Source organism: Lissotriton helveticus, chromosome 1_1 (assembly GCF_964261635.1).
Source record: "Lissotriton helveticus chromosome 1_1, aLisHel1.1, whole genome shotgun sequence".
Classification (NCBI taxonomy): Eukaryota; Metazoa; Chordata; class Amphibia; order Caudata; family Salamandridae; genus Lissotriton; species Lissotriton helveticus.
The window spans coordinates 138,421,507-138,436,006 of NC_136057.1; the positions used below are offsets into that span (position 1 = coordinate 138,421,507).

Below are 14,500 nucleotides of genomic sequence, written 5' to 3' on the forward strand. Positions count from 1 at the left end.
CCCCCCAATCTCAGTAATTGCTTGGTAGCGGTCAGCCAGTGGATGACCACCTCGCACCTGAAGCTCAACGGCGAGAAAACGGAGCTCATGATTTTGGGCAATTCAATTATTCCTAGCCCTCTGCCGGACTGGCCCCCATGCATGGGCATCCCGCCTCAACCTAAAACCCAAATAAAGAGCTTGGGCATTTGGCTGGACGCAAATTTAAACTTTACACAGCAAGCAACCATTCTGTCTGCCACTTGCTTTGGCCTTATGCGCATGCTTAGGAAAGTGCTGCCACTCCTTCCCTCTCAAGCCCGTAGAATAATGGTGCAAGCCATTATCTTGTCCCACCTGGATTACGGGAATTCCTTATACCTCGGGGCTCCTGCCTCTACAACAAGGAAGCTCCAGGTTACTCAAAATGCGGCAGCCCGCCTTTTGCTGGGCCTTAACCGGCGAGAATCAGGCACAGCGGCTCTGAAGAAACTTCACTGGCTTCCCATTAAGGCCAGAGTACTGTTCAAATCAATGTGCATTATGCACAAGGCCATGTGGAAGACCGCACCAGCAATGATCTGTTCTTTAGCGACTCCTTACCTCCCCCACAGATCACTGCGATCTAGCACAGCATTCCTGGCCACTATGAACAAAATTAAACGTACCAGATGGGGCGGGCGCTCTTTCTCCTGGAACGCCGCCAAGGCTTGGAACTCCTTGCCTACTACCCTTCGCAGCGAATCTAACCTTCTGAAATTCCGGAAGGAACTGAAAACTCTTCTTTTTATCTAATCTTGGTCTTTTCAGCTCACACTAGTCAGACAATACTCAGCGCTACGAGGCCTCCGGGTTGTTTGCGCTTAACAAAACACAATTAATAATAATTAATAATAATAATTGCTGTGTTCCTGCTACACCCACTGACAACATGTGTTTTTAACTAACATCGGCCCACTCTGCCTCAGTTTAACCCCTGTATGCCCACTCCATGCCAAGCACCAGGAGGTCAGTAGGTGGCAATAAATTGCCCTCAACACCACACCACACTCTCTGCCTTCCTCCCCAGTGCAACTACCCATCTTATCTTTGCTGTTACAGTGTAGTGGGTTAACCTGAAGACACTGACCTCCTCAAACCTGCCTTTATCTCTTCATTCACCACACTGACACCAGCTGACTACTGACAACATGGTGTGCCATTGCCATACTGACACCACTTTCTCTGATTGAATCGTGAATTTCCTTATCTTAAAGAAATATTTTAGTATTGGATTCCTTACCTTAGAATACCCCCAGACGTCAGACTGGATCCGGAAACTTTTGCGTAGCAGTACCCTTGCGTGTCGGTAGGCGTCATCTGTGGCTCCGCGTCCGTCGTCGGCGTCGTTGGCGCCGGGATGACGTCGCCGGAGTACTTAGACGCCGCCCTCACGTGCTGACGTCAGTTCCTATTTTTTCACGCCAGCAAGCGCCGATCCGGGAAAAGTGGTACCCTTTAGTCACTTTTTGACTAAACTTTCTGATCGCTTTTGATAATTTTTCGAAGTCGAACGACTCCGCCGGTGCCGGTAGGGATGCCCGGGTTCAAGCCCTGCGTCGACTGCATCCGACTGATGTCGGTTACCGACCCCCATCGCCCGTGTCTTCATTGTCTGGGGCCTGACCACGACGACAAGCCGTGCCCCGACTGCCGGGCCTTGACGTCGAAGGCTAGGCGGGAGCGATCCCGCAAGTGCCTCGAGCTCCGGCAGTTGGCCCCGTGCCGTGTGAGGTCCCGGTCAGGAAGGAGGTTGAGGGACCGGTCGCGGGGCCGGAGTCGTCACGGCTTGGAGGATCATCACCACTCCTTGAGCTCCAAGTCCTCAGGTAAGAGGCACAAGAAGTCGAAGAGGCGACATCGCTCTTCCGACTCCCCCCGACGCTCACGTGACGTGGCCGGGGGTTCAGGCGACACCGCCCACGCGGCTCTGCAGGAGCCGCAGGCGTCACAGCCTGCTCCATACCTGCCGGTTCCTGGGCAGAACACGATGCCGGGGGAGATTGAGACCTTCCTCGTGCTCATGAGGTCGCTCACTCCTCCGTCGGGTTTCTTGGCGCCTTCGGGCTAAGCGGCCCCGACTGGGAGCCCAAGCGTGCCGGGGGCTTCGTGGCTCCGGTTCCGTTGACGACTTCGGTCCAGACGCCGCAGGTCCCCACTGGATCCGGTTCCGCATCCGGGTCGTCGCCGTTCGACCTTACTACCTTGGCACCGACCTCGGTCGACGCCGTCCCCAGTCCCCCCCCCCTCAGACCGGTTCTGACGCCGATGGGAGATTTCTTCTTCTATGACCCTGCCCCATCTTTTGACCCTGAGTACCGGGAGATGGGTGGCGAGGAGGATTGGGAGGGGTCTGAGGTTCCTCTGGCACGAGAGTGCCAGTCTTATCAGGACTGGGCAGGTGAGCTTGGGGACGCCAGTGGTCTTGTCACTTTGCCAGAAACTGGTTTTGTCTCCCCACCTACCGTGGCTACGGAGGAGAGGGCAGCCTATAGTGTGGTGTTGACACGGGCGGCCAAGGCCTTATCCCTTGAACGCCCCGTCGCGGCCGTGAGGACTAACCTCCTCACTGAGGTCCTTAAACCGCAAGCAAGCTCTGCAGAGCCTCTGTTGCCGTTTAATGAGGCCTTGTCTGACGTTCTTCTGGGCACCTGGTCCAGGCCTGCTACAGGTCCCCCTGTAGATAGGAACATGGCCAGATGCGACCGCCCGGCTCCAGGCGACCATTGCTTCCTGTCCACCAACCCACCCCCGAGAGTCTGATCATCCAGGCCTCTAACTCCCAGACCGCATTCCAGATGGCTCCCCCCGATCGGGAATCCAAGAGGTACGAACAGAATTTTTGCAAAAAGATGTTCTCCTCCCTGAGTTGGGATTGCGGTCAGTTAACACCGCGTGCCTCTTGGGCCGTTATACCCACTCTGTGTGGGACACAGTCACTGCCGTGCTGCCACAGTGTCCGGAGGAGGCCCGGACTAAATTCGCCCAAGCCCTTGCGGAGGGTCAAGATGCGGCACTGTACTCCATCAGATGTGGGCTGGATACAACGGACTTGCTGGGTAGAGCGATGACAACGACAGTGGCGATTCGTCGCCACGCCTGGCTGAGGTCCACCAACTTTTCGGCTGATGTCCAAAACACTCTTATGGACATGCCGTTTGATGGCCGTCACCTCTTTGGTGACAAGGCAGACAGTGCGCTTGATCGTTCTTGGCCAAGGGGGCCATTGAGCGTGTTCCTGGGCCAGAAGTAGGGTGTGGTTGTTATTCCCACTACTTTCTGGCTCCCAAGAAGGGCAAAGGGGGCCTACGCCCTATCTTGGACCTCAGGAATGTCAACGGCTTCCTCCGGAAGGAGAAATTCAAGATGCTGACTCTGGCTCAGGTCTTAGCTGCCCTGGACCCGGGAGACTGGATGGTAGCATTGGACTTGCAGGATGCGTACTTCCACATCCCCATCCTGCTGGCCCACTGGCGTTACCTGCGGTTCACGGTAGGCCATGAGCACTTTCAGTTTACCGTGCTCCCCTTTGACCTTACCAGCGCCCCACGGGTGTTCACGAAAGTGATGGCGGTGGTCGCAGCTCATCTGCGCAGGTTAGGGGTTTCAGTCTTCCCCTACCTCGACGACTGGTTGTTGAAGGCGGGCTCGCCCCAGACAGTCGTCAGCCACCTCCAGACTACGGTCGACCTCCTGCACCTGCTGGGGTTCTCCATCAATGTGCCGATGTCACACCTGTGCCCTTCTCAGAAGCTCCTCTTCATCAGAGCGGTTCTAGTCTTGGCGCAGTTTCGGGTTTATCCTCCCGAACAGCGGGTTCGGGATATTCAGGCTCTGATTCTGATCTTTCAGCCTTTATCCCGAGTCACGGTCAGGTTGACGCTGCGGCTTCTCGGGCTGATGGCCTCCTGCATCCTTCTGGTGCATCACGCCAGGTGGCGGATGCGGGCTCTGCAGTGGGATCTGAAGTTTCAGTGGGCCCAGCATCAGGGCAACTTGTCCGACCATGTCTTGATCTCGGAGGGCACTGCAAGATAGTTGCAGTGGTGGCTCACGGACCGCGATTGGGTCAGCGGCAGATTCCTCTCCCTACCCCAACCGGAGCACATAGTTGTGACGGACGCGTCCCTCCAGGGCTGGGGAGGCCACATGGGAGAGGCGGAGATCAGGGGCATCAGGTCTCCGGCAGAGTCCCAGCTCCATATCAACCTTCTGGAGCTGCGGGCGATCCGACTTGCACTGAATGCATTCCTCCCCTCTGTCCGGCGGAGTGGAGTGCAGGTGTTCACGGACAACGCCACTGCCATGTGGTACTGCAACAAACAGGGCAGGGTGGGGTCGTGGACCCTTTGCCAGGAGGCTCTGCGCCTCTGGCAGTGGCTGGAACATAAGGTCGTGACCCTGGTGGTTCAACATCTGGCAGGTTCCCTGAACGCCAGGGTGGACGAACTCAGCCGTCGGTGCATGATGGATCACGAATGGCGTCTGCACTCGGACGTGGCGCAAGGCCTCTTTCGGCAGTGGGGAGAGCCTTGGTTAGATCTATTCGCCACAGAAGAGAATGCGCAATGTCATCAGTTCTGCGCGTTGGAATTTCCAAGGCGGCACTCGCTCGGAGACGCTTTTCATCACGAGTGGAGTTGCGGTCTGTTGTACGCCTTTCCGCCTATACCACTTCTGCCCAGAGTGCTGAAGAAGATCAGGCGCGACCGGGCCCAAGTCATCCTTGTGGCTCCGGACTGGGCACGGAGGTTCTGGTATCCCGAGCTCCTCAGCATGTCTGTCGATCCCCCGATTCGTCTGCCTCTTCAGGAGGACCTTCTGTCGCAGCAGCAGGGGACGGTCCTCCGCCCGAACCTGTCCAGTCTCCACTTACATGCATGGAGATTGAGCGGCGGCAGTTGAGGCCATTTGACTTGCCTCCTGAAGTCTGTAATGTCATTCTGGCAGCCAGGCGTCCATCCACAAAATTGGTATACGCCTGCAATTGGAACACATTTGTGGCATGGTGCACAGCAAAGGCTGTGGATCCCCTTTCTGCCCCTCTTTCAGAGGTTCTCCTCTTTCTTCTTTCTCTTGCCCAGCAGGGCTTTGCTCTGGGCACTCTGAAGGGCTACCTCTCGCCATTTCCGCCTTCTTAAGGCTACCTGATCAGCCCTCTTTGTTCAAGCCCCCAGTTGTAAATAGGTTTTTGAAGGGCATCATTCATATGTTTCCTCCAGTTCCTTTCGTGATGCCTCAGTGGGACTTGAACCTTGTTCTAACTTTTCTGATGTGCGCTCCCTTTGAGCCACTTTATAACTGTCCTCTTTGCCTCCTTACTCTGAAGACCGCTTTCCTGGTCGTCCTCATCCGGACAAAGTTTTGTTGGGGACGCGACCCTCTTTCCTGCCCAAGGTAGTCACAGCCTTCCACATCGGGCAGTCCATCACTTTGCCCACCTTCTTTCCGCCTCCGCATCCCTCGAAAGAGGAAGAGAGGCTCCACCGTCTGGACCCAAAAAGTGCGCTCTCATTCTATCTGGATCACACACGCCAGTTCCGGGTGGATGACCAACTCTTTGTTGGTTACGTGGGCGCTAAGAAGGGACGGGCGGTGCACAAACAAACCATTTCTCGATTGGTCGTCTTGTGCATCAAGGCTTGTTACTCTTTGGCTTGAAAGGAGCCTCCTGTGGGGCTTCGTGCCCATTCCACACGGGCCACGGCGGCTACTACTGCCCTGGGCCGGGGAGTCCCCTTGCAGGACATCTGTCAGGCAGCTACGTGGGCCTCGCTGCACATGTTCGCAAGGCACTACTGCCTGGACAGCCAAGTCTGGAGAGATGACTTTTTCGGCCGTTCCATTCTCCAGGACTTTCTGGTGTGATCATTAGTTCGCAGACCCACCGCCGGGGTTGGTATTGTTGGGGTATCTATTCTAAGGTAAGGAATCTAATACTAACCTGTTTCTTTCAGATGCACAAGTTACTTACCTTCGGTAACGATATATCTGTAAGAAACAGTAGTTAATATTAGATTTTACCACCCCAGCCATCCTCCCCGTTCTGCGAACCGATATCTAGGGTTAAGGTTATCCCCTTTCAGGGCCCTAGTTTTTTATGGCACCGGTGTTGTTTTTTTTTCATGGCTCTGCGTTTTCTGGTGCGGAAAAGCTGTGTATAAGAACTGACGTCAGCGCGCGAGGGCGGCGTCTAAGTACTCCGGCGACGTCATCCCGGCGCCAACGATGCCGACGACGGACGCGGAGCCGCAGACGACGCCTACCGACGCACAAGGGTACTGCTACGCAAAAGTTTCCGGATCCAGTCTGACGCCTGGGGGTATTCTAAGGTAAGGAATCTAATACTAACTACTGTTTCTTACAGATATATCGTTACCGAAGGTAAATAACTTGTGTGCTAGATCCCATGTTCCTGCCCACTGCCCAGCATGAACACTGGAACGATTTGGGGGCACACACACACACACGCGCACACACACACACACACACACACACACACTCTTACAAATACACACACTCACACACACAAACATATGAACAGTTCAGAATAGTGCCTCAAAGCTCCTGTGACTATTCTGACTAGAAGGCCACAGCTGTGACAGGCATGTGCTTCATAAGTACCTGCAACGTAACCCAACATATTACACACCATAATGCGTGTCTTCTGCAGGCTTAGAGAACATTGACTTCTATCCACCCCATAGGAACAGCTTTGACCTCCAGAGATTGTCTGACTTGTGTGTTTCTTTTTTACCTTGTAGGAAACTGCTGCGTCCTGAAGCCATCTGAGATCAGCCAGAATACAGAGAAGTTGGTCTCCGAACTGCTGCCTCGCTACCTTGACCCGGTGTGATACCTTTCCACCTCCAGGGTTTGTTTTGGGGCATATCTGTAGCAGAAGCTTTCTTGTTAGTTTTTAATGTGGCACAATTTTCAATGGAGCTAACTGCAGAAATTAGGTAAACCCCATGAACGAGATATGTCATCCAAGGATCTACTGCAACTCCTTGCGCATCTTGAAGTTTGTTCTACTAGAAATGGTAACCATGTTTTCAAAAAACACCCTGACCATTACCTGTAGATCTGAGATGTCTTTTGATCTGGAAGACTTGAAGAAGTCCAAGGAGAAACCATACTGCCCTTGGTGGGCCCGCCTGCCCCAGACCTTCTGGGACCCTTTGTGGCTGCACCTGAGTAACAGCGGTATGATGCTCATCCTCAACTGTGGTCACATCTGCCAAGTAACCTTAAATCTAGCCTGCTGGAGGATCCCCTTTGCTAAACTCTGTGGTACATGGTTACAATTAATTCTGGCTGGTCTCTGGAGTGTTGTGGCACTCATTTGCAGTGTGCCCTTCTTCTCCTGATGAGACCCACAAGTGAGGGAACATTGAGATGCCATACTATTGGCCGATTGAATGCAAGATGACCGGCAAACAAAAATTGGCTCAATGCAGCAGCTCCTGCTCATAGTGCCCTGAGTGTCAGAACTACACCAGAATAACTTTGTGGTTAACAGAAATCTCTGTGTTAGCCACTGTGCTCAGATATATAATGTATGCATGTGATGTATAAAGGTGCAGATTAGCATTGATGGGATGGCTGTTTAGGCATCGCATCGGTCGGGCGTGTCCATGGTGTGAGCAGTAATGGAACTTGACCTGAGAGGGCACGTGTTGGACTGCCGGTGTGCTGTGGTTGCCCCTCAGATATGATTGGCTGTTGAGGGTTAGTGGTTGTAGACACCTCTTAATGCTGGCACAATGATTGGCCTGCCAGAGGAAGAATCGAACAGGGCAAGTAGAAGAAGAAGTCCATGAAGGATATTAGGGAAAATTTTGAGTCCTCCAGAGAGAGGCCAGTAGAGCATAACTGGTGTAAGCAGAAAAGGGGAGCCAAAGAGTACGATGGGTTCTTTCAGTTTTGGGTGCATAAAAGAGTCAGGGAGAGATTTGCTTATGGGCTCAGAGGCCAGTTATAGTGGACGTGCTTGGCAGATGCCATGAGCAATCAGACCTCTTTAAAAGTCTATCTAAACGAGTTCAGAGCCAACGAAATCACTGTGTGGCTAATATGGACATTATCTAATAAATATCTTTTTTAAATTTCTGTCTTACTATTAAATAGAAAATAAAGAAAATGATAAGTAGAATAAGGTAAACCTCACCATCATTACTGGATCTCTCTTTCATCCTGCTTTTGGAGAAAGTCTTGGTAGAGGTGTCTTCACTGGAAGCCCAAAATCAGTCAGATGTCATGCAGACAGATGTGAAGACCTCAGCAGTGTTTGATGTACATATTGCAATTCCTTTGAATGATGAGATTCCACTGGTGTTACTAGATGTGCGTTTCTACTGCTTTTCATGTCTGGAGTGTTACGGTGGTGTCCAGATATTTGCAGACTCCAACTGCTTTGACACAGAAGGGGCATGGTCCACAGCTCCCCCCTCTCTTACTCAGTATTATTACTTCCCAGTGTCAGTTCCATATCTCTTTGGGTGTGCCCCTTCTTTCATTCCCCACTTCTTCAGAAATATTTGAATGCTAGAGGGCTTATTTACTAGTTTTTGGCATAGGGCAGCGGCACAAGTCTCCTTGCTGCAAAAATGAAAGGGCAGGAATGTGCCATGTTTACAGCAATGCGACGCATTCCAGTCTTTTCCCTTGCACTGGCGCACAATTTTGTTCCTAGTGCCAATGCAGGTACCCTTGCGCCTTGGTGAAAGTGTGTCTGTGTTGTTGGCAGGATTGTTTATGTGCAGGAAGGGGCACCTCCCGGCCCAGAAACACTCCATGGTTGCTTTTTCCTCTTGACACCAATTTATAAAAATAAAGCAGATTTTTATATACGTGTAGACACCAAAACAAACACAATTGGATGCATATAACTGCGGTTATGGATTTTAAGAAACATCATAAATCAGTGCGGTTCATTACTGTAAACTTTACCATTGCGGTAATAGTGACAATCAGCCACTTGCATGTAGAGTTGCGTTGAACCCATGGAGGGTAAAGTGATGCGGGTCCCAGGACCAAGCCACAACAGTCAGTTCAGTTTTACCTGGCCAGAGATGCCTGGGTGCAGAGTCGGCCTGACTGTCCTTGGTGCTGAAGCGGAAGCCACAGGAGAGCTGGGTTTACCGCTAACATGGTGCTCAGAAGAAAATGGATGCAAAAGGTTACAATGGGGCCACTGCTGTGGTTGGTTAAAGGTGTTGCTTGATTCCCTCTTGTTGCAGTATAAATAAAGGGGGTGGTAACTGGATTGGTCACCAACAAGCCTTGGTTGGGGTAAGATCAGCAAGATGGACGGTAGCTGCCTGAAACTTGCTGGAGGTCAGGACTACATTTCCCTCAATGCACTGGATCATCTACTTTTGAGTGATTCCTCAGAGTCCTTTAAATTGTAGATTTAGGGGTTTAAGGCATGTGTGAGCAAGTGGCTAATGGGTTACTTGTCCCAGCGGCTAATCCACCCCTGAGGTAGCCACATCCAGGAGGTGTTTCACCTTTTCTACCCAGAACCCTCTATTCTGCCACTTCAAAAAATGTCAGAAATCTTCCTTGGCTGTACAGACCATGTAGCCCAACCTAGGAGTGTGGCCAGCCTTCTGGGGGTGTATGCCTTCTGACTAACTGATTTATCCACCTGTCCGGGTCTAAATGTGCCTGGGGGCTTCCTCGTTTGGGAATCGGCCTGCATGCATATCAGAGGCGGTGCATGCTTTGAAGCTCACCCCCTTGATGTGCCAATTCACTAGCCATCCTGTCAGGGATGGAGGTGTCACCTCATTCCCAGCCAGCCTTTATTTCTGACTCCTGGGATCATTCACACTGCCTGACAGTGGGTCAGATTCCTGTCTGGGTTGTGGCAGTTGCAAGCTGCCAGCCAGAGCACAGGAAATGCTGGGCAAACCTGGTGAGCAACATCTAAGTTAGCCACCTGGGTGCAATGCACATCAACCCCGACATAGGAATCATGTCACGGGTGAAGAGGCATGTTCTTTGATACCAAACATGATGATATTCGGCGGTACTATAATTTAGCTGGCGACCTCAAGTGTGCCAGCCCATGTTATCCTATGGACCGCTAATCACTTATAGTATTACTTAATGGAAAGGCCTACTATAAGAACATATAAAGTTGCATTTATATGTCCACACCATTTATATACTGCGCCCTGTCTGCTAGGCTTAGGAGGCCTACCTTAGGGGTGACTGACATATATTAAATATAGTGTTTTGACCTTGCCACTCCAGGTGAGGGCAAAGCAGAGTTGCAGAAGTTTGCACTGTTTCTGCAGCCTGCAATGGCACGCCTGCTGTCATCTGTTTACTTGGGTCACACAGGGTGGTACAAATAGTGGTTCAGGCCCTGGTGACTCCTTTAACACCCATGCTCTGGGTAATCTTGGTACCACTTTACTAGGAGACTTATAAGAGGGTTACAGTCCTTACCAATTGAGAGTACTAATTTTCTACATCATGAATAGGGAGAGATCACTGGCATTGGGGCCTAGGCAGCAGGATCCACTGCACTTTTAGAGTCGTAACCATTATTATTGGGGTATGAAGTGTGGGGGTGACCATAAAAGAAGGGCATTTTCCTACAAAATGGTTGATGGCATTTTGCTTGTTGACTGCATGTGGAACTGGAGGGTTTGGCAAACCCAATATTTGGCAATCTTGAAAAGTGTTCTGATTTTGGTTGTGTCGGCGCAGCATATGACAGGGTCACTGCTTGTTCCTGGGAGGAAGGGTGTGGGGGGTGAGGGCCTGTGGATACAAACTTTTTTGGATAGGTTTGTTGTCAATGCATAGAGCAGTGAGTACTTATACTACTCTCTTGTGACTTCTTAGGAATGTTTTGCTGTGGTGTGCGGAGGACCCCAGGAAACCACTCAGCTGCTGGAGAACAAGTTTGATTACATTTTCTTCACAGGTGAGTTCAGATCTCCCCTTTAGCATGTATCGCTTCCCTGGAATGCTTGTTGTGTTGCAGTTGGTTCCTCATAATTGGTCAACGTGGTATGCATTTACTATACAACACACTAATTACTTTGTCATTGATCAGAGCAGCCTATCATTGTTGTCATTGTGTAATCTGAATGAGAACATTTTGACAAAAGCCTCATTACAAACAACACAAAAAAACATATAAAGTAATTTCTTAATTTAACATTTTCTGCTGAAAATGTGAAGATTACTATTTGCACCAGAGGCCTCTTTAGCATGATTTGACCTGAAATGGCAAGTGCTGTCAAGTCTCATTTTGGTGGTTGGTTTCGTCCCGTCGATAATATTATTGCATCACATTATCAGCAAGGACACGTTCGCACGTGTATCCTTGCATTAGCGCTCCTTGTCAGCATGCCTCCCATCGCATTGCTAATGAGATGCAAAGGAGGCATGTCTGACAAGACTCCCTTGGGTAAATATCGCTAACCCAGCTTCGTCATATTAACAACGAGGGTTAGCGATATTTAAAATCACGTTAAGTTTTCCTTAACGCAGGAATTTAACGTCTGTTAAATTCCTGACTAAGGCATACCTAACATGGGGGGGTGGATTGTGTGGCTAAGACCATAGGCCCTATCACCAAGGATATTGCTGTTTTCCATGGAATATCGCTGGTAAACCAGTGATGTTCCATGGAAAACATCGCGAGCACTGGAATACTTATCAACGATTGCACTATGCTTTGTTAATACAGCGCTAGCACGGCGACAATTATCTGCGATAGACTGCGTTACAAATCCTCACGCTAAGAGCAGCCAGCGATAATTATTGCTGCCGCTTGTTGATATGCCCCGCACATACTTAAGATACTGTTGTAGGTAGTGTGAGAAGGTACAAGCGGCCAGCCATCTTTTCTCCCTGTTAAAAGGAGCATTGGCAAACCAATATATCTGGCTTGCATTTTAAGGCCTAATCAAAACTGCCTGCTGCACTGACAAAACCAAGAACAATTACTTTCTGTGTGCAGTGCATCTTTGAGATAAATAATTGAATGTGTGATAACTAGGTGTACTCTTGAAATGTAAAATATTCATCATGCACTGCAATGCAAGCACTCCATAGCAGGCTGACTGATTCACCAAACAGCTGTGAGAAATTGGGTTGTTGGTTGACTGGCCTGTAAGCAACGGACACAATCCCTTGCATGGTGAACCACAAAACCCAGGCTAGTTTGGCACAAAAAAGCAGCGAGGCTTAACTTAAGCGCAATGTATAAAGTATTTATACAGCACGCAAACAGCAATAAAGTGAAAATACAGCACAAGAAAAATCTCACAAAAACCCGAAAAATAGAGAACATTTTTAAAAAACGATTTGACACCAAAGCAACAAAACTCTAATCAGTAGAACCAGAGTTATGACTTTTGAAAGTTGTTTTTAGTAAAAACCAGCGCCTAAACGATCAAAACATCAACCACGGACATCTAGTTGTGCGAGAACTGTTTAAATGGCCAACCACAAATTTGAAAAAGAAAACTCGGATTTTCTTATTCAAAATAAAAAAATAATACTCCCATCTTCCATGGCGGGGGTGGTGGGGCATTATTAACATTTTACTGTTCCTCACCGCCAGGGTTTGCCTGGCAGTGGTGGACTGTAAAAAAATGTCTACATGTCTGCCCATCTAAATTGGGCAGCTGGACATATTGGGCCTGATTCACAGAACTAACTTAAGACAAAACTCTAAACTTACTACTTTTGGTATTCACAGAATTTAGGATTTTGTCTTAAGTTTGTCTTAAGTCTGTCTTAAGACAAACTTAAGACAAAATCCTAAGTTCTGTGAATACCAAAAGTAGTAAGTTTAGGATTTTGTCTTAAGTTAGTTCTGTGAATCGGACCCGTAGTCTCCCTGCCAATATAGCAGTTCGCTTGCCCAATCTACGGGTGGCGGACCTTCGGTTTGACCATGGCAGAGACTACTCTGTTTCTGCTGTGGCAAAAGTTTTCCAATGGCCCTGGGGAGTAAGGATATTGCTATATGTTGTGATGTCCCTGAGCTGCCACTGCCTTCTGTTGCTGCTCTCCTGTATCCCCCCCCTGTATCCTGCAATCCCCCTCCCTGGTTTGTTGTGCTGCCACTGTCCCATTCTGCCACTCTCTGTTGGTGCTTCTGGTTCCTGCCCCCCCCCTTTGTTGTCTATCTGCATTCCTTTGCCCCTCACTCCTTGTGCTGTTGTGCTGTCCCGCCCCTCTGGTTCCACTGCCCTTTGTTGCCGTGTCTGCCCCCCTTCCGTCCATTCTCCTTGTGTCTGTCCCTCCCACCTGGCATGTTGTACTGCCATTGCCTCTGTGCTGTCACTGCCCTCCATTGCAGTCCCTGTCCCTCTCACTAAGCCCCCTAGCCCCCTCATTTATCATGCGCGTGCCCCTTCTCCCTCCCTACCTGTTTGCCCTCTGCTGCCACTGCCCCTTTGGTTCCACTGACCCTGCAGCCTGCCCTCTGCTGCCACTGCCCCTTTGGTTCCACTGACCCTCCTGTTTGCCCTCTGCTGCCACTGCCCCTTTGGTTCCACTGACCCTCCTGTTTGTCCTCTGCGGCCACTGCCCCTTCGGTTCCACTGACCCTCCTGTTTGCCCTCTGCTGCCACTGCCCCTTTGGTTCCACTGACCCTCCTGCCTGCCCTCTGCTGCCACTGCCCCTTTGGTTCCACTGACCCTCCTGTTTGCCCTCTGCTGCCACTGCCCCTTTGGTTCCACTGACCCTCCTGTTTGCCCTCTGCTGCCACTGCCCCTTTGGTTCCACTGACCCTCCTGTTTGCCCTCTGCTGCCACTGCCCCTTTGGTTCCACTGACCCTCCTGTTTGCCCTCTGCTGCCACTGCCCCTTTGGTTCCACTGACCCTCCTGTTTGCCCTCTGCTGCCACTGCCCCTTTGGTTCCACTGACCCTCCTGTTTGCCCTCTGCAGCCACTGCCCCTTTGGTTCCACTGACCTTCCTGCCTGCCCTCTGCTGCCACTGCCCCTTTGGTTCCACTGACCCTCCTGCCTGCCCTCTGCTGCCACTGCCCCTGTGGTTCCGCTGACCCTCCTGCCTGCCCTCTGCTGCACCTGCCCCTTTGGTTCCACTGCCCCTCCTGTTTGCCCTCTGCTGCCACTGCCCCTTTGGTTCCACTGCCCCTCCTGTTTGCCCTCTGCTGCCACTGCCCCTTTGGTTTCACTGACCCTCCTGTTTGCCCTCTGCTGCCACTGCCCCTTTGGTTCCACTGCCCCTCCTGTTTGCCCTCTGCTGCCACTGCCCCTTTGGTTCCACCGACCCTCCTGTTTGCCCTCTGCTGCCACTGCCCCTTTGGTTCCACTGACCCTCCTGTTTGCCCTCTGCTGCCACTGCCCCTTTGGTTCCACTGACCCTCCTGTTTGCCCTCTGCTGCCACTGCCCCTTTGGTTCCACTGACCCTCCTGCCTGCCCTCTGCTGCCACTGCCCCTTTGGTTCCACTGACTCTCCTGTTTGACCTCTGCT

The 14,500-nt window shown here is 51.1% G+C and overlaps 1 protein-coding gene across 2 annotated transcripts in view; it reads left to right on the plus strand.

Moving 5' to 3' along the window:
- LOC144771821 (aldehyde dehydrogenase family 3 member B1-like) overlaps positions 1 to 14,500 on the plus strand; it is a 295,143-nt gene that overhangs the window by 178,434 nt on the left and 102,209 nt on the right. For both annotated transcript variants that reach the window (XM_078656114.1, XM_078656156.1), the window contains 2 exons: positions 6,783 to 6,868; positions 10,882 to 10,963. In XM_078656114.1, the coding sequence (XP_078512240.1) occupies positions 6,783 to 6,868; positions 10,882 to 10,963 (168 nt within the window). The remainder of the gene's footprint in view (positions 1 to 6,782; positions 6,869 to 10,881; positions 10,964 to 14,500) is intronic.